Source organism: Theropithecus gelada, chromosome 1 (assembly GCF_003255815.1).
Source record: "Theropithecus gelada isolate Dixy chromosome 1, Tgel_1.0, whole genome shotgun sequence".
Lineage (NCBI taxonomy): Eukaryota > Metazoa > Chordata > Mammalia > Primates > Cercopithecidae > Theropithecus > Theropithecus gelada.
This window is the reverse complement of record NC_037668.1, coordinates 151,199,929-151,221,335: the sequence shown is the minus strand read 5'-3', so window position 1 is coordinate 151,221,335 and position 21,407 is coordinate 151,199,929. Positions and strand designations below refer to the sequence as shown.

The 21,407-nt window shown below is 41.0% G+C and overlaps 1 protein-coding gene across 2 annotated transcripts in view; it reads right to left on the bottom strand.

Annotated features, from left to right (window-relative positions):
- Nucleotides 1-21,407, bottom strand: part of PTPN14 (protein tyrosine phosphatase, non-receptor type 14) — a 205,396-nt gene that overhangs the window by 95,369 nt on the left and 88,620 nt on the right. For both annotated transcript variants that reach the window (XM_025390270.1, XM_025390280.1), the window contains one exon: nt 8,649-8,818. In XM_025390270.1, the coding sequence (XP_025246055.1) occupies nt 8,649-8,818 (170 nt within the window). The remainder of the gene's footprint in view (nt 1-8,648; nt 8,819-21,407) is intronic.

Below are 21,407 nucleotides of genomic sequence, written 5' to 3'. Positions count from 1 at the left end.
GCTATGGGGTGATCTCGGCTCACCACAACCTCTTGCTCCCGGGTTCAAGCAAGTCTCCCGCCTCAGCCTCCCTAGTAACTGGGATTACAGGTATGCACCACCATGCATACCTGTAAATTTTGTATTTTTAGTAGAGATGGGGTTTCTCCACATTGGTCAGACTGGTCTCGAACTCCTGACCTCAGGTGATCGGTCTCCCAAAGTGCTGGGATTACAGGCGTGAGCCACCGCGCCCGGCCTAACTGCATATCTTTCACACCATATCTTTTTCTTAAGAGCAAAGAAACAAACAAGAAGCAACTTCATGTATTTGGACAACTTGTACTATGAAGTAGGCACTACAGTATAGTCTAGATTTAATTAAGAAAAGTATAAACTTTCTTAAGAGTCATCTTCTTCACAGTAAAACATAAGAAAATTCTAGTTGAGGATCAAGACAAGCTAATCCAATCAGCTTTCCTTAAAGAAATCAAACTGACTTAACCACACCTCTCCAATTCCTGCCAGGATTTCGCAGTGAGTCAGGTCCAGGAGCAGAGATGGTTACCAGTGCTACATTTCTATTTTCTTACTTGCAAAGACAGTGAAAATTTTATTTTTGTTCCCCTGAGGGTTTATTAAATTTACTTTTTCTATTTGATCACACCCATAACAGTAGATTCAAATCAGTAAATCCACCAATATTTAAGAATAAACCACAAGATAACAACAGAACAAGCAGAGCGCATATGAGGAACAGGAGGCTGTCCTTGTCCTGGGAAGGGCTGGTTACTTAATGTGCAGAGTCTAGTGCAAAGTGAAAATGCAGGGTCCAGTGTTCAAAACCCAAAAATTTCGGGATGGCAACAGCAGAGGACTAAACCAACTACAGGGCATTTCTGAGCATGGGGTACTGTGCAACTAACCGTGCAGAGCCATGAAGCTGGTTCTGGTCCCGGGAGACATTTGCCCCGGGTTTCACCAAAGCAGTGGCATAGCCTTCTCCTGGAAGTAAACAGTGTCAGCAATGTAGACTTTAAAGACAAATTCAAATAAATCTCTAGTAAATCAAATACATGGAAATGAAATAAAAGCTGCTTGGAGATATAGCTCTGTGGTGGGAGTGGGAGGGAGGTGGGGAGTTGAGACCTGTTCGTTATTACATTCCCTACATTCCCACTAACTAGCAAAGTGTCTAACACAGAAGAGGTACTTAATAAAGGTTGAAATAAAAAACAATGCAAATGACAATCAACTTATCTCATTTTGGGAAGGTAATTCTTCTTCCCTCCAAGGCTGCACTGTTTATTACAGACAGCCATCTTCTCTCATCACATTGTACATTACATTAACCACACAGAATGTTTGAGATTAGATCCCAATATCAACTGCATCTTAAAATATCTAAAATATCTGGCAGAAATAATTCCATTCTCAATAACCAACAAAAAGAGAACAATTTCCCATTCACTAGCTAGAGCTGGCCAGGAGGAGAATTTGCTATTCTCAGCAAATTATACTATCCACAGGGAATTCATGCCGAATCTTAACACTTGAAGGGAGTCCCTATATCCCAGCCCACGGGGAGACTTTAAATATCCATTAAAATGACATTTCAAAATAATAAAAGAACTAAAAGAACTGGAGGAACAAAATAAAGGGTGTTGTAAAAGGAAATGGAAATACTACCATAATTAGAGCTTTTAAAAGAGATACTTTAAACACTGGCTGAACACTAACTTGTTTACAACAGCACACAAGGCAGATTGCAGGAGTCGAAGGGGGAAAAGTATTGGTATTTACAAGAAAGAAAAGGTGAAGAAAGCTACTTGTAAGGTCACTTCCTGAAACCTAGTTTAAGCACACACACGCACACACATAGAGACACACACGCACATACCAAAACACCATTTTAACCCTTATGAAGATATATAGCTTCACTAAGTCTGGCTTTCCCATCAATATGCCATAGGCCCAAATGTGTAACTGGAAAAAGGGGACCCCCGTCAGAGTTTTAAAATGCATTAACCTAACTCCCTTGTCATTCACTTCACACACAGAAATGCACTTACCCTCTTTCTGGTACCTAAACAGCACAGCTTTAACTGTGGGCACTTATTCTCAGTTGGTTGAAAGACAACTTGTCCACTTGGTTCTTCCCAGACAGGAACTATCTTTAACATTTAAGAATGCTCCATGCAAACCCATACAGAGATTAAGTATTTTAAAATCTCCTGGTGATAACTGCTAGGCAGTTTTACCTGACTGACTAGAATACAGCCTGGTAGCCAAGGACTTTGGAAGCTGGGAGATGTACAATAGATCACTGATCCTAAGAGTAGGGGATATCCATAGCTGCTGAGAAGCACCGAAAACAGACAGAGCACCCACCAGACAGAGGGTACTTGGAACAGGTCCTATGGACCTGATGTCTCCGCCAGATGTACAAGAGTGTACTAAAATCTTCCTTGGCAAATGGAGTGAGTGTGCTGGCTACAGCAGTAGTTGCACTCTGTCAATTCTGTAGAGTGCTCACCATTAATAGCGTGGACAGCTCCACCCAAACAGGTAAGCTACTAAGATGTCCTGGCAAAGGAGGAAATGTTATCTGACCTCATTAGGACAATTAGAAGCTCCTGTGCACTGTGCAACCATAACATTCAACGTGAGTAATGCAAAGACAAACATGTTTTGGTTAAAAAAAAAAAAAAAAAAAAAAAAAAAAACCTCAAAATTTAAAATTTTAGAAACCATGCATGTACTCAGCAACTTAGAAGTTTATAGCCTAAATTCACTCTTCAAAAATTACATTTTCTTTTAAAAGTTTTCTCCTTAGTATTAAAGAAATCAAAGAGGGACTTCCTTGCTTAAGGAAGACTTGGAAAAACCTCAGATCTAAACTAAAAGCAGTGATCTTGGCCAGCAATTTTCTGGCTTCCCCTTGCTATTAAGTATCCTTCTGCTTGAATAAGAATTTATCCACCTCTCACAAGCCATCTTTTTTCTTTCCGGGTCCAGAAAAATGTGAAAACCATGTGTTTATAACGAGCCTGTTGCTATGCAAATCATTAAAACACATTACAAAAATATTTCCTTTGAGTCAGGAGAACGAACATGCTGGGGAAGATGAACTGCTAGCAAGAGTTCCTTTGCTGGACAGAAAAGCTGGCAAAAAAGAATCTGAGAAGCAAAGCAAAATGGAAAAAATTACAGTGGTCCCATCCCTTGAGTCATTTTAACCAACAGGGGAAAACTAACATTTTCAAAGCCCCAAGGTAATAAATCTTACAGTTTGGAGTGGGGTTAACAAACTCAGTGGTTCTTAATCTCTTTAAATCCTATGGTTTCATGACTCATCCCCCATCTGTCTATTAGAGTGTGTCCTTCTTTTCACTAGTTTTCTTTTAACACTTCTATAACAATATTAAGGGATTTCTTCTTTTTTCCTTTTATTTGTACCCCTGTGTGTATTTTCCTTTTAATATCTTTTGTTTTCTCATTCAATTAACACCTTAAAGTAGGGCCTGAGTTATCTATTTCTTATCCAACACAATCACAGTGTCTTGACAGGTTTCCCTCACTTATGAAGGGACTTGCCCCTCAAAAGTCATATCTAGCAGATGAGTATGTCAAATTAATGTCAAAAAAGCAGTGCTTCCTAATTTTCTAATTTAAACCAATTTGGACTTGATAATTTTAATAAAGCCAATCACTTTATTAAACAAATTGCAATCAATGTCATTCTCAAATTTTTGTTGTGTTGTTCTGAATATACTATTGACCTAAAAATTTCCAGGGGTGCGATTCTCTGGCACAATAAATTAAATAAACAGCTTTTAAATATATCTTCCTTTGACTCTTCTGTGTCTTGATATATATATGGAGTCACATACACAGGAAAAAAAAAAAAAAAGAGGAAAAAACCAACCAGAGTATTAATCTAGACTCTTTGTCCTTGTTCAGAGAGAAGAAATGGCTGGTCATGACTAATGTTATAGAACCTGTTCTCAAACAGAAGTAGCCAAATCATTGCAAACATGTGTTGGGTGAAAACAAGTTTGGTTGGCTCCAGACAAAGGCTTATTTTTTCAGCACAGATGGCTGAATGGTTGCCTCCTCCAAAGGGTTGCCCGCAAATGAAAGACAGATTTCTATTTCTAATCTATGCAAATATCTTACTCTGCAGGGCATCACAAAGACTAACTGTTTTGTGTCAGACACTGTAGATCCCAGGTGCTCTGAGAGATGCCAAAGCCCATCTCCACCTGAGATGCCTGGTAACTGGGATAACAGCGGATGACTGGAGAGTTAGTCATTAACCCGCTCCTAATGAATGCTGTTGGGCCCTTCTGTGAAACATTCCTCTGGAATCCTGCCCCACCACCACTGCTTCCCCTTGGCTGAGCTGCCTGGAAGGCAGTTTCAATATTCAGTTCGGACCTCAGATGCTGCTAAAACCTCCCAAGAAGGCTGAGATTCCCAAAGGCTCTTAAGGACTGTAGCATTTTTCACCTCGTGTTCAGCTCATCTGTCCATCTCCAGCACCACAGAGAGAAAACTCAAGCATTTAAAAACATTATTCTGTCCAAACCAGATCTCCTTTATTCTCTAGTCCATAGGCCTACAACCCACGGCATGTCTTGCTGAATCACACCTGATTGTTGTCAGTGGCCCTCAACCTTCCCAAATAGATGTAATTCCTTTTTTTCTTTTCTTCCTAACAACTTTTCTTTTATTTCTTACATTTTTTTTCTCATGTTCCTCCATCTTCCCAGCTTAAATCTGTTACTCACTCTGACACCCCTTGGCACATTCCAGTTTTAGGGCCCCTTGGAGGCAACAAAAATTTCTGTAATGCTGCAAACATATACACACACTCACGCACAGACAAAATGCTGCATGCTAATCCAACTCCTAACTTTCAGCATTCTTTGCCATAAAGAGTTGGTTAGACCTGAAATCTATATAATCTAGTTCCAGTGCTTAAATCTAAAAATATCTTTCAAAGTTTAAAATTTTTTGTTAGTTTTTCTGATCAAATGTCAGCAGCACAGTTTGCTTCAAAATCCTGTGTTGGAAAACACTTCTTTTCCTCCTTATTAACCTTCATCTGAAATAAACCAGGCTAACTAAGCAAAAAGAAATTCTAGGCCGGGCGCGGTGGCTCAAGCCTGTAATCCCAGCACTTTGGGAGGCCGAGATGGGCGGATCACGAGGTCAGGAGATCGAGACCATCCTGGCGAACACCGTGAAACCCCATCTCTACTAAAAAATACAAAAAACTAGCCGGGTGAGGTGGCGGGCGCCTGTAGTCCCAGCTACTCGGGAGGCTGAGGCAGGAGAATGGCGTGAACCCGGGAGGCGGAGCTTGCAGTGAGCTGAGATCCGGCCACTGCACTCCAGCCTGGGCGACAGAGCGAGACTCCGTCTCAAAAAAAAAAAAAAAAAAAAAAAAAAAAGAAATTCTAAAGGAAAAAGAAAAGTCCTTCCTAAATCCCACACTTAATAACCACCACTACCAAAACTTTTTACTCTCTACGTCCCTCTTTGAAATTTAAATACCTTTTGTTTTAGTCTATGAATGTAAATATTGACAGTCAAACAATGCAGCATTAAGTTTATTTCCCTGGAAAATCTAAAACTGTAAAGAGTTTTAGAGGTTAACTGATTCATTGATTCCTGAGGCTGGGTGAGTGTCAGAAACACCGGAGGATACTATTCATTTTAAACAATAACATCCTCTTGATATTCAGCCCTAGATATTACAACCAGACTTCTGGTATGGCTCTAGAATCATATTTATAATAAGTGCTCCAGGTAACTATGATATAGCAGGCCCTGGTCTTTTGAGAACCACTGATCTATTCCAACATCCTACCCAATATGGTGGTTCCCTCTACAGGATACCACATAGGCTACCTAGTCCACACAACAACTTTCACCAAGACCAGTGCTCTCACCCTTTTGTAAGTCTTGTTCCCTTTTTAGATGGCTTAGTTATTAGAAACTGTATTCCTACATTGAGCCAAACAGTCCAAGTTCTTTGGCTCCTTGGACTTCACTTACTTAGACCCTAATTTCGTGCTCCAGAGCTGACAAAGAATTCGCCATCCTACAAGAGTCTGTGAATATCTAAAGGCAGCTACTACTGTGCCCTTGTAAGACTTAATTTTTCTAAGCTTAAACAACCTTTTTCTTTTAACTTCATAAAGCATAATTTCTGAGTCCCTCTATTTCAACTGCTCTTTCTCACCAATAGGCCTTACAGGATAGGTCTGTCAAGACTAACAATACTTCACTTTTCTTACAGATGGAACTTTTTTCAATATGCACTAATTTCCAGTCCATGTTTCATCCTCATCACTCATTATCTTGCACTTAATGGCCAAGAGCCAAGAATCAGCAAGTATTTATTAACTTAATGCTGTGTTCCTAGCACCGTGTAAAGTACTCAAGGAGGATGCAAAAGCCAACGGAAATCATCACATTTTGAGGAGTTAATAATTTCTTGTACAGGAAGAACTTAGATATGTGAATTAACTTGAAAACAGGGAACAATGGTATGCAACAAACAGAGTGCTCTAAATGTCTATCACATGAAAGACTGAACACTAGGTTTTTTGGATCAGGCTGTAAGCTAACTCACGGCCTCTGTTTGCAATTACGCCATGTATTTACAATAGCTTTTGATTTTTCTTTTTAAAAAGGAAAGCAAGTGAAAAAAAGAAGACACAAGGTGGCTCATGCCTGTCATCCCAGCACTTTGGGAGGCCAAGGTAGAAGGATCACCTGAGGCCAGGAGTTCAAGCCAGCCTGGGAAATACAGCGAGACTTCATCTCTACGAAATTAGAAAAAAATTGAGCCAGGCTTGGTGGCACATGCCTGTAGTCCCAGCTACTCAAGAGGCTGAGGCAGGCAGATTGCAGGGGCCTGGGAGTTTGTGGCTGCAGTGAACCATGACTGGGCCACTGCACTCCAGTATGGGTGACAGAGCAAGACACTGTCTCAAAATAAATAAGTAAATAAAAACAAATAAGCCAAATTAAAGAAAGAAAGCAGAGGCCAGGCGCAATGGCTCACGCCTGCCATCCCAGCACTTTGGGAGGCCAAGGTGGGCAGATCATTTGAGGTCAGGAGTTCAAGACCACCCTGGTCAACATGGTGAAACCCTATCTCTACTATAAATACAAAAATTAGCCAGGTGGGGTGGCAAGCGCCTATAATCCCAGTCACTCGGGAGGCTGAGGCACGAGAATTGCTTGAACCTGGGAGGTGGAGGCTGCAGTAAGCCAAGATCATGCCACTGCACTTCGGCCTGGGTGACAGAGCAAGACTCTGTCTCAAATTTAAAAAAAAAAAAAGCAGGCTATTGCCTTAAAATATACTTAAAATTTTCAAGTGCATCCTTATATCAGAAATTTAAATTCTAAAAAATACACAAAAATCAGGTAGAATACTCTTCCTTCTTCAAAGCATGTCCCCGCATTGCTTCCCAAGCATTCAGAATGACAAGGTCCGGGTAAAAGGCAAAAAGCAAAGGGTTTATGTGATTCCTTTTCCTACAAGAAATATCCATTTGATGAGGAGACTTCCCAGGTATTTTAATGGAAAACTCTTACCAATAAATCAACTATACTAACACACAAAAAAATGCACTTATTCCACTCACTGAACATGCTTTATCAACTTACACAAATCCCTCACTTTACAGATGAGAGGGGAAAACATCATTTCAAAGGCAGCATGCGATTTCTCCAAGCTAAAGCAGACACTGAGTAGCTGGGTGGGAACAATACCTGGTTCTCCCCTCTACTGCTGGCTTCTTGTCTCCTCCTATTTAGTAGGGACAACCATCAAAACTCTTGCTCTCGCAACATTTTCCTCCTTAACTTTACTCCCACTTTCAGTTACCTTTCCAATCTTCAAATTCGAAGTCTGATACTACATTTTGTTTTGGGATGCTTTTAGGAAAAGGGTGGACAAAACAGAATTCATTTTTTTTTTCCTTTTCTTTTTTTTCTTTTCTTTTTTTTTTTTTTTTTGAGACAGGGTCTCACTCTGTTGCCCAGGCTGGAGTACAGTGGCATGATCACGGTTCACTGCAGCCTTGAACTTTTGGGCTCAAGTGATCTTCCAACCTCAGTGTCCTGAGGAGCTGGAACCAAAAGCACAAGACACCATGCCCAGCTAATTTTTATATATTTTTCTTTTTGTAGAGACAGGGTCTCGCTATGCTGCCCAGGCTGGTCTCGAACTCTTGGCCTCAAGCTATGCTCCCACCTCAGCTTCCCAAAGTGTTGAGATTACAGGCATCAGCCACCACGCCTGGCCAGGTGATTACCTTTTTATTAAATTCTTGCATGCCTATTTTACTCACAGTCTCCAATGAGTATTTCCATGCTGTTAGAGACGAAATTCTGCCTGGCTCAGGATCCCTACTGCCTTACCAGCATTACAGAAAACAGCTGGAGTTAGCTACATGGATTCAACCAAAACTCTAAAGCTGCAAGGCAATGAGTAAACAACCCCCAACTATTTTAACCTCTCCCCCACCACACACCCGCACCCACACCCACACACCCCTAAATCAACCAGCTCATCTACTTCATTGGAAGCTTCACAGTTAGTCAACACCCTTATATGGCACACAGGGGGAAAATGCACCTACCTTGTGGCCTCTTGCTGAAGCCATGACACATTTGGCACATAGAACATGACTCCAAAGAAAAGCAGAGGCTCATTAGCGAATTTGTCCAGATGTTTCTTCAGAGGTTTTTCCAGCTCCACCCATCGTGCTTGCTGGCTCTTGCTGAGAAACCAAAGGCCAAAGTAGTGTGTCTAGATAAAAGGGTAAAACAGCATCAGTTCATGCTCACCACAAGCATCCCAAGGCCACACACGAAACGAGACTCCAGCATGCTGCATCCCACCTTGGGTTCCCCAGCCCCTATACAAGATCCAGCTTTGACATCTGACTTTGGGACAAATTTAAAAAGACCACAACCACACACTACTGTAACGAGTATCCAGATGCATTATCCCTACTCATTACTACTGTTTGTGCTTGTCGATACCAATGGGCCCATGTGAGGTAAAGGAGAGTCACGCAGGGAAGGGACAGTGCTGACTTTCCCCCTGATATCTGAAGACTGCCTTTTCTGTGTGCCTTCTGCATGCTTCATGATCTCACATGGAGCACACTGGCAAAGACCAACACCGCTCTTGCACCTGCTGCAACGTAACTTATTACTCAGTTCCTAAGACAAAACCGCCTGCCAACTGAAAGCTTCTGCACTGTAGAATATTTTCATACAGTACCAGATTTTAACCGAGAATTTATTCACTCTTTTCGTGTGCTTTAAAAAGTATCATCCTCTTCCACTTTATTATACACGAACTGCAGCAAATCTCTCCCCATATCAAGCTTTGAGAGAGGAAGGATCGCCTCTTCACAGCTGCCGCAGGAGCCCCTGGTGGCTGCTCTTGGCAGATTATGGTGGGATTTGTTAGATGAAAGTGAGATTTTCACCCTTAGACTTGAAGCCTAAACCAGTTTGGTTTTGAACAACATGCTAAATGATTAAAACAGGTACTTTTATGCACCCAATCCCATCTTTTATATTAATTCATGCTAGGATTTCAGGATTAGCACAACAATCACCAAAAAATAGATCACTGCTTTTGAAGATTCTTTTATATTTCAATTATAGCCTAGAATGGTTTACAGCACACCTGGAAACCTGCCTTCAAAAGAATGTTTTCATTACAATGTTTAATTGCCAAAGGCATTCTTATGCTGATGTTCCCACTCCAGCTGGCTGCCACCTCAGCATTACCACAGATCAATCCTGCCACAGCTCCACCAAAATCTCTCATGAAGTTTTGACTCTGACTTTACCAGAAAACCAGACGTGCCCTTGCCTACATAAAGCTGCAGACCCAGATGCTTTAAAGATATTTTAAATGGATTTACTTTGAGATGGGGGTAATGATTTGATCAGCTTTCCCCCACGATGTTCCAAAGGACAAGTTCACATCAGAAATCTATGCATTTCTTGAGCAACAAAATGTCAACAACCAGAGCCAAGGTTATATTTCCATCCACTGAGACAAACTTACTTGGATGAATTCTGACCCTATTATTCATTTCCTAGCTCCAGTAAGTCCATTAGCTGTTCCAACCTGAGTGATGAGATAGAGGAAATGAAATGTGGCTGAACAGAAAGAAAACAGACTTCGAAGTCAGTCCATCTCCCACCTTTTGCACTGTCTCAGTAACTTTACACAAGTCATTGAAATGCCTTCTAGACTCTCACAGTTTTCTCCTCTGTAAAATGGGGATGATGGTTACAACTTTCACCCACAGGCTCTGAGAAGTATAAATGAGATAATGCCTGTCGATTACCTGCACGGCACTCGGTAAGTAACTAATTCACAAGTGGTACCTTCCATTGTTGCTGCGGCTGCAGGACTACTACCCCTGTTACCACCATCCACACCACTGCCACCGCCATCATCATCAGTAAATGAAAGCAGGTAAACCTCATGAATCTTTTTCATCAGCACTACTGACATCTCTGTAAACCACAGAATTAGGAAACAGAGGTTATCTGGGAGTCAATGAGAAAAAGCAGGCAAAGGTAGAAGCGGGAACATCTATGAATAACGTAAATATTTAAAAGATGTAAGGAAATAAAAATCACAAAGCTATACCTCCACTAAGACTTTGAGGCTCTCATGATAGGTGGTAATGGGACACTGGAACATCACTCTGACGCTATCCTCTGAGATCTATGATGTAGGCTTAAGCTACCCTAAACGTGAAGTCATTTGGGTACTCAGTTCAAGACATTTATCTGAAAAGGGTCCAAAGTAGTTCTGCATTATACTGAATTCCTGTACGGAATACAGGGCTGTATGAGGGTATTCCATGGCATTTTGGATGCCTAGGAGTGAGTCTCCATACAATAAATTAGGTAATATGTGTAATTAACATGATATACAGCAATTATTAAAGCTGGAAAAGAGCCCTTTTTATAGCATGAGTGGAGAAACAGGGCAAGCTTCACAATTGCTTAACAGGCTAACTATAATTTATCATCTTTCACTAAAAGCAGTTGTGACATTTGGGAGATATTTTTATAGTCCACACTTCATTCAAATTAGTAATATTCAAATTACAGAGGGCCACAGTAACTGCATAAATGTTATACAATCGATTTTGAAAAACGGTTAAAATTGTTATTGTGTCTATCTGTGCCGCGAAAGCTATTTTAAATTTCCTTTTCTCATTCCTATCCATCCAGATCATTAAACCAGACCTGACCTCCACCCCAGAAAACCCTCAGAGAAAGAATATTCCATGGAGTACACACACACGAACATGTATGTGCACAAACACAACACACACAAAATGCACACTGCAGCTGCACATACACATACTCCTGTGCATACACGCATACGGGTATGTTGAGAAGGAGGATGATGAGGTACAAGAGAAACGACAGTAAGGCAATAATCTTGAGCCAGAGCTCTAAATAACAAAGTAAACCACTTCTAATGGAAAAACCTAATTCATGGCATAAATTCATCACTACTGTGGTACAGCACCTTTCAGAGGACACAGAATATTTCAGAGTGACTCACCAGGTAATTATCCAGTGAAATAATTACATAACTACTGAAGAAATGGGGTGTCCAGTGCAGGGCAGAACTGGGGGAGACAGGTAATCTGAAGGACAGAGTTTGTACATACTCACAGCCAGAACATCCTAACTTTAAAACTGTCAAATTTCGTCCTCTAACAAGAAGAAAAGTTCATTTCTGAGATCCCCATCCCCACCCTAACTTTTGAAGCTATGCCCAAAGTAACTTTTTGCATTCCCACCCTTCTCCTCCCATTCTTCCTCTAGCTATCTGCCTACTCTGGAGTAGAAAGACCCTGCCTCAAAAGTACAATACAGCACACGTTTATTCTCCCACATCTACACAGTGCCTCACAGGAAATGGAATCACAGCCTAGGCTCTCATTTCAACTAGCATGTGCACCAATCAACTTCCTGTGTATTATCCAAGGAACTACTAATCCTGTCAAGCCCAGCTGAGACCCCACCAGGCTGGTTCGTGGTTCACTTGCCAGTTTAAACTCTAGCTCAATTTTGAAAGCTGAGCTTAGCTGCTAAACATTGCCACATGGTTGAAGAAAGCATGGTGGATTATTGCAAACAGAAATCACCTTCTCCATGACTCAAAGAGTATGCCACCATATTACCTGAGTAAATGCCTGAAATATGTGTTCTGTTTATATCTCAGGCACCAAAAGTAAGCCAGGCTCATTTAATCCTCATGATACCTCCTCTGGGAGAGGTATGAATCCCCATTTTATTGCTCTAGTTTTCTTAAGAAAACTAGAACACACAGCTCTGGTGCCATGAGTTCTGCAATAAGTTTACTGCAATGATGAGAAAAGAAGACAGAAGAACCAGTCCTCAGGGACAGGAACCACATCTCTGAACCAGTTACAAAAAATGCACTACAATGAAACCAAGTAAAGCTGCACTAAAATGTCATTTTTATGTGAGCAGCTTCCTCATTTATTTGGTTTGGGGAATTGCATTTTAACACAGGAAACATACATTTAAATACATACTAAAAAATCGGCTAGTTTCTTCAGTGGCAGATTGGTATGTGGATACTATAGTGTCAAAATGTCCACCTTTTGGTATTATGGAAAGATTCTGAGACTAAGGGCCCTTAAAAGTAGTTTTGGGGACAGGGGGCATATGGGAATTCTCTATACCTTCTGCTCAACCTTGCTGTGAACCTAAAACTGCTCTAAAGAAAGAAAGTCTATTAAAAAATACTTTGGGATACTTTTGATTTGCTTGTTCATTTATTTGTATAGAGATGGTATAATCCCCCACATTAGTTATTAAATGGGAAATATTTTTTGAGGGTTTTGTTTTTCCAGTTTTGTGACCAATGGCACAGACTTTAATGCTATTTTTCAGAGGTTTAGATGCAGTCTTGGCAATTACCAAGGATTAGAGCCATGATCTTATCTCAAGCATTTTGAAGAGTTACTCATCCAGAAGCAAAAGTTTAAAGTATCTTGCATTAAGTTTTAATAGGTTGCCTATCTTACCCAGTATTTCAGCTGTAAATTAAGAAACAGTTGGTGTGCTTCCACATAAAATATATGAATTACATATCATACAAGCACGAACAGTTTCACTGAGGCATGGAAAATACTTCAAAAGATGACTATAAGCGGACTCTGAAATAGCACTTCATGCAATTACATTCCAATGGCTTTGGAAAATAAGCCACCGTACATCAGCTGGATAACGGTAGAAAAGAACTTGTGCTTAATCAACCTCTACTCTGGGTAGGTCTGAGATTTCTATAACTGACACATCTATAATTAACAACTGCACCCTCTTCATTTTCCTAGCCAATCTCTTTGTAAAAGTACAGGAAAAGAAACTGCAGAATAACACAGACCCAAGAAGAGAGTCCCATAGCCAAGAAAAACCACTCTTCTGAGACTGCACAACTCACCTAGAATACACAGAAAGATGAAGACATACAAGTTAAGACTGGCGAATAGTTCACGTACAATCTCTATACCTAGAAAATGGAGATGCCAGTGCCATTACATTCTAGGGCTGACATTAAGATAATAATGTTTCACACTGTCATTTTTACAAAGACAAAAAGCAATACAAAACTTAAACATGAGAAATCTCCCCCAGCAGTCTACTCTTCAGTTGATTCTTAATCAGTATTGATTAGTTTAATCCTTTGCAAATACACATATATACTGATGTGATTAAACAAGCTATAAAATACAGCAGAATTCCACTATTATCTGCCAGGGCATGATGTGTTCCATTTAATTGAGTACCTCCCAAATCCCACATAAATTATTAACTGCCAAAAGATTAGCATGAAATCAAACCACAGAAATCTTCTTCATGTAAGTTAACTTTTATGTGATAATAGGAAATGCAAGTTAAATTTCTTAATCTTTATAATCTCTAGTCATTATGAAAATAGTAAAATGTGGAAAATTTCTACTGTAGTGATATCTTTGGGTAAAACTGCTTTTAGCAAAGATCGAAATATAAATTTGCAAAAGAAAAAAGGGATAAATTAGAGTATAAGGACTTACTCTTTGAAATGATTATAGTTTGGTTTTTAAAAACTTGTTTATGCTCTTTTAAAAACCAAGGCTCTTAAGCTTAGCCTTAGGAGAGAGCCGAGAGTTATGAAAGTCACCATTCTCCAGAGCGCTGGATTTCCCCACAGCAGTTCCCTACCGCAAATAGGTTTTACCAGTGAAGTGAAGGGTATCACAGGTGCCTTTGTTATATCATTTGTCCTTCTTCCACTTGTTAAAAGTAGAGCCAAGGTTAGTCTAGCATATTTTTACATTTTATTAGAATGTTTACACTCACTATTACCATTAAATGCCCCCTTTGCCTTTCTCAGAATAGCACTGTTTAGCAGAAATAAAATGTGAGCTACATATTTAATTTTAAATCTTCTAGAAGCCACATTTTAAAAGTACCAAAAAGTGAACTTACTTTTAATAAATATTAGTTAAAACATGTCAAAATATCATTGCAATCTGTACATAAATATAATTAATGAGTATTTTAGTTTTCTCATACTATGTCTTCAAACTCTGCTTACCACGCATTTCAGTTCAAAATAGCCACATTTCACGTGTTCCATAACCACATGTGGCTACCATATTGGACAGCACAACCTTAAATTAATCCTAGCCATTTGAGGAACTGAAAGACTTTGCTATTTTAATTCAACATAAGATCACAGTTTCATATATATCTATCTGTATCTATATCTACATCTATCTATATCTATATCGAGAGAGATTGAGATTCACTCTGTCACCCAGACTGGAGTGCAGTGATATGTTAATAGCTCATTGCAGCCTCGTTCTCCTGGGCTCAAGGGATCCTCCTGCCTCAGACTCCCAAGTAGCTGGGACTACAGGCATGCATCACCATGCCTGGCTAATTTTTTATTTTTTTGTAGAGATGGATCTCACTATGTTGCTCAGGCTGGTCTTGAACCCCTGAGCTCATGTGACCCTCCATCTTGGCCTCCCAGTATCAGGACTATAGTTGTGAGCTACCACGCCTGGCCCCAGTTTCTAATAATCAAAGTCATCTAACAATGGAACAAGCAGACTTACAAAAGGGTGACAGCCCAGTCTCTGGAAGTGTCATGGCAGAGGCTGGATGGATTGTGTGGTGTCTTGCAAAGAAAGCAGCCATATTGAGTGCTCCCTATGCTAGGCAACTGTGATACTGAGGCAACTATGAAAAACTAACTCTTTGAATCCTCCCAACAATTTGTAGAGCTGGCTACTATTACCATTTCCATTTTACCGATGAGAAAACTGAGGCACAGGGTACTGTAGCTAAGTTTACATAGCTAGTAAACGGTAGAACCAGGATTCAAACTCAGGCAGTTTGGTCCAAGCTGACATTCCTAGTCACTAAACTCTGCTGTGTTTCCATGTACTTCTTTTTTAAACTGTGATAATTAGTCATAAGGCACCATTGTTTTAGCTCTTTTTCCCTTAACCTAAGCTAGTTATTTTCAAACTGAGATAGGGCTCCAGATATCCCATCTCCTCTGTAAAAGACCCAGCTCCATTTACACATCCATGTTCCACCAAAGATTTGGAGAAAAGGGTTAAACCCACTGATCCAGATATATTATAATGACATTAATAGAATTCTGATTTTCTGAGCTTCCTATATCTTGGGCATGTCTTTGTTAATAGAGCTCCCAAGCAGCAACTTATCCCTGATTTTTTCTTCATTTTTAAAACAACTGAAAACACATTTTTCCTAACCAGTTCACCTCATGACCTCTTGCTAGGTTTACAATTGTGCTCACCGGCATCTCTATTCCTCCTGTCCCTCCCTTCTGATCCCCACTCTTTTCTTCTTTCTTTTGAGACAGAGTCTCGCTCTGTCGCCCAGGCTGGAGTGCAATGGCGCAATCTCAATCTCGCCTCACTGCAACTTCCACCTCCCAAATTCAAGTGATTCTCATGCCTCAGCCTCTTGAGTGGCTGGGATTACAGGCGCATGCCACCATGCCTGGGTAATTTTTGTATTTTTAGTAGAGATAGGGTTTCACTATGTTGGCCAGGCTGGTCTCGAACTCCTCACCTCGGGCAATCCGCCCACCTCAGTCTCCCAAAGTGCTGGGATTACAGGCGTGAGCCATCGCACCCAGCTGATCCCCACTCTTTTCTTTCTTTCCTTTTTTTGTTGAGACAGTGTCTCACTCTGTCACCAGGCTAGAGTGCAGTGGCGCAATCTTGGTTCACTGCAACCTCCAACTCCTTGGTTCAAGCGATTCTCCTGCCTCAGCCTCCCAAGTAGCTGGGATTACAGGCATGTGCCACCACGCCCAGCTAAGTTTTGTATTTTAGGAGGGACAGGGTTTCACCATGTTGGCCAGGATGGTCTCGATCTCCTGACCTTGTGATCCACCTGCCTCCGCCTCCCAAAGTGCTGGGATTACAGGAGTGAGCCACTGTGTCTGGCCGATTCCCACTCTTTCCTACTACTGAGTTCTTTACCTAACATGCAAGGTAACCATGTCATGCTCCTCCTTGGAGTCCTCTGATGACTTATACTTCACAGAAGTGTTTTATTCCCCACATAGTTCAAAAGAGCGTTTTCTGGAAGGCTAAGACAACCATGAAACACTTACTGGACCACCATTTTCTTTCTTTTACTATAGAATTGAGGAAAGAGTGTTTCCCAAAGCATTTTACCATGCTCCCTGTTCCCCCACTACACATCCCCGGGAACTGGAACAGTGGTGTCAGCCTGCCAGGGTTTGAACCGGCCTCACAACTTGCCAGGCCAGTGACTGTGGGCAGGTCACCCTATGCTGTAGCCTCCCCATCTGTAAGATAGCAACAGCAAGGGTAGGGATGCATCACAGACTCGTTATGAGGACTACACGAGCTGATATATGGAAACTGCTCAGCAGAGTACATACAATCAAAAGGTGGTAATTACCCTTTGTAACTTATTTTAGAAATACTGTCCTATAGATCTAGTTAAAACTCCCTAGGCAGACACAGCAAACCCTGCAAAAGCAGACTCCGTCCTGCCCCTTCCTCCTGTACCCTCTTCCCTTCATGACCCCTTTCACACACACACACACACACACCACACACACAACACACACACCAGTGCAAACAAACTGAACTCTGCCTTTCCCTGAAAATACCCTCCCCCCTGCCACACACACAGATCAGTGCAAGCTGAACTCTGCCTCTCCCAGAAAATTCCAACACACACACACAGAGACAGAGATCAGTGCAAACTGAACTCTGCCTTTCCCTGAAAATTCCAACACACACACACACACATCAGTGCAAACTGAATTTCGCCTTTCCATGAAAATTCCATGTTCTTTCCTGTTTCTGTACCTCAGCACAAGCTGTTCCCTTTGCCTTGTTTCTTGTTTGTCCTGTTCTCTAAACTCTAGGAGCAAAGACTATATCTGGTTTCTGGGAGCAGGGACCCTATCACATTCAGCTTTCCCAGACATGACTGTTTGCTGACAATAGGAACCAGGCTTGGGCCCTTCTGAATGCCATGTTAAATAGGAGCATATCACATTTGTCCAAATCTATAGAATGTACAATACCAAAAATAAGCCCTAATGTAAACTCTGGACTCTGGGTGATAATGATGTGTCAATGTAGGTTCAATAATCATAACAAATGTGCCACTCTGGGAGTGATGTTGATAGTGGAGGAGGATGTACATGCATGGGGCCAGGGGCATATGGAAATTCTCTGTACCTTCCTCTCAATTTTACTGTGAATCTAAAAGTGCTCTAAGAAATCAAAGTCTTATAACTAAAAATAAAGTCTATTAAAAATTATCTAATAAAATATAGTGGCAAAACAATTAATGTAAATAAAAAATTTAATCAAAAAAATTTTAATCTACCATACATCCTTTCCTAATATAAAGCTATTACAAAATTTATGATATACCTAAACTACTTCTAATGGCAAAGCCAAATATCCACCATAATCTAGTTTCTAAATCTTCATAAAGGCTAAACATATTGACCTGGGCACAGTGTCTCACATCCATAATCCCAGCACTTTGGGAGGCCGAGGCGGGAGGATCGTTTGAGCCCAGGAGTTTGAGACCAGCCTGGGCAATAGAGTGAGATCCCATCCGTACAAAAAAAATTAAAAATTTGCTGGGCATGGTGGCATGTGCCTGTAGTCTCAGCCACTTGGGAGGCTGAGGTGGGAGGATCACTTGAGCCCATGAGCTTGAAGCTGTTGTAAGTCATGATCGTACCACTGCACTCCAGTCTGGGCAATAGAGCAAGACCCTATCTCAATTGAAAAAAAAAAAAAAAAAAGATCAAATATATTTTGGCTGGGTGGGTGGCTCACACCCGTAATCCCAGCACTTTGGGAGACCAAGGCAGGAAGATCACTTGAGCCAGGAGGTGGAGGCTGAATGAGCCATGATCACGCCACTGCACTCCATCTTGTGCAATAGAGTTAGGCCCCAACACCCCTCCCAAAAAAGACTAAACTTTTTCTTATATCTTAGATTGGTTGTCACCTTCTCCTCTAAAGCAGCATTGGCTCTATTTGAAAAATGACCCAAATACAAATTCAAGGTATGAGGATCAGACCCCTTGTTCACCTCCTCTTACTTCTGCTTTTGGGTGGAGGATGCATTCTTCTTTAAGATGTGTTTGTGCAAAGGAAGAAAAGTATCAGATTACTCTAGTTGATCCTTTAATTCAGGAGCATCTAGAGGATTGATTCACAAAAGGGCACAACTTCAATGTTGTCTGTCATGGAAGGAAAGCACAAAATTCAAAAAGAAAGTGATTTGGTCGAATGCGGATGCACCCATTAGGGCACGTCAAAATAAAGTCGGTATTAAATGCAAACCCCACCTCAGCAATGGAACGTCAATCACACTATGCACACACTTGGCACTGCACTGCTTTATTCTTTGTGATAAGGTAGTTGTGGGATGACCCAGGGTTGACTTTTGCCTTCTCACTGAGAAAAACAAGAGTCTGTTGAAAGCCATTATTACCATACACATCTCCACACACCATTCGTTATAAACTCTAGCTTGACCTGGTGATTTGGAGCGATGCCTTCTCAGCCCCCAAAATGTTGGCTGCTCTTTCACATCCTTGAATCTTTGATAATCCAGTTCCCCACACTAAAGATGATATGGCCTTCTTTTCTACCTGCTGGATTCAAACATATCCTTCAAGTCTTGATTCAGAGTGAAGGCTTTGTTCATCTTCCATCAACTCTTTCTCTCTCACCAGCAAGACTGCAGTGTTCAGTGGGCTGGACTGCGCACCGCACAACACTAAGGACAGCCATCGCCTTTTGGGCCTACCCCTGCATTCTATTTTAGCTCGGACCACATTCAATATTCACTGTTTATTTAAAGGCTGGACTCCCCTACTGTTGTGTGCATGTCTTGAAGGTAAAATTGTACCTTATTTATCTTCATTTCACCAAGTTCTAAAAAAGTGTCTGGCACAAGATGTTCAATATTTTCTTTAACAAAAAATGGGTTTTTTTTAAGTTGTTTATTAAGACTCAAATTTGAACAATTATAAATTATTAAATGCAGCACTATACATTTTCCATACAGGAACTCTTTTAATATTTACAACAGCCCTATGAAGTAAGCATTATTATTCCCATTTTATAGGTAGGAAACTTATGCCTCGAAAGATTTGGTAACTTTTCCATTGTCACCCAGCTAATAAATGACAGAAGAGTAAGCTGAACCCAAGACCAAATTCCAATGCCTATACTTGTAACTACTTAACCACATGCTACACTGTCCCCCGACGCATGTGAGGAATAATTAGTTGCTCTAATTTGAGTGACTGAAAGTACTTAAAAGTAAAAATACTAATTTTCTATAAGAACTTAGACAAGTCTCTTCCCCAACCAGCATTTAAGCTTTTCCTTTATGCCCATGCACATATGCAAATGTGTGTTTAAATGTGTGTACCCTAATGTGTTACCAACGAGAAAAAGACAGCCAGCTACCAATCAACAAGATGAGAACATTTCACACATTTATTCTACTGTGGCAGTTACCAAGCTACTAATACATACCTCCATTGTCCAAGACAGTCTCCTGCACAGAAAAATATACCTAAAAGAAATACCTGATCACTGAAACCAAAGTATAAACACAAAGAACAGCAGGAGACAGATGCATTTCAGGTGAAACAGTTTCTCAGAGAAAAACAGCTAGCCTGTGGAAGATGTCTTTAGAAGGGACTTTCAGAGCAGTAAAGGGGAGAGGAAGATCCTCTTGGGCCCCAACTCCTTTGTAAGCAGGTGGAGAGAGGTCACATGCAATCACTTCCAAAGTGATTGCCACCCCTCTTCTGTCATCGAGGTCCTGGGCAATGCTGTCACTTGGACTCTCCAAGAGCCCAGGGACCTAGGACAATGACATACAGCTTTCCCTCGCCCTCAGGAAGGTCTGAGCCTCAGGAGCTTGCAGTCATTCAGTACTGGCAACCACTCAACCAGACCACCTTCCCCACTGATCAATATGTCAGACAGCTCTCAAGACACAGATGCTGAAGTGTGGATTGCTCACAAAAGTCTCTTGTCCTGAATGTCTGTACAACTGAAAAAAAGAAGGGCTTGGCTGTCATAAACAACTGCTCTGAAAGTCCCTTCTAAAGAATGATAGCATGACTTTCTTAGTGGTCAGCCCTGCTTTTGCTTAAAAGTCATTTCACAGACAGCATGAAGGCAACGAGGGCTGTGAGGAATCTTAAAAGGAACAAAACCTCTGTTTTACAGGCTCCCACAAAAAGCCTCACTGGTCATGCTCACTCTAAATGCTTTTTCTCTTTATTTGGTGGGGGGTTTTTTTTTTTTTTAGAGGAAAATACAGAAACAACTAAAAAAAAAGGCAGCTGCATGCATCCGTATGTGGGCGTTTTTCTCCTTAATGTGCAGCCAGAATGCCAAAATACCAGCTACCCACTCAGTTGTTTTAAAGAGAGAAAATGACTTTGGTAGGGAGAGTCTCTCATTTTCAACTCCCCCAAAACCTCTTCCCCAGCTGAAATAAAAGGAAACCTGCCACGCCATGCAGCTCTAGGCGTGGTTCACATCAGCACGAATCTCCCCATCCAATGACGGATAAGATCACAGCCATGCTAAGAATAACAGGATTCTTATAAACACATTGTCGCTTAGGCCAAAAAACATGACAGATGCCAAGAAACAGATGGCTGGTCCCTTTGGTGAGTTCTCCTTCACATACCCAACACGCATGCATGCGCGCATGCGCACAAAGACACACTCCCTTAC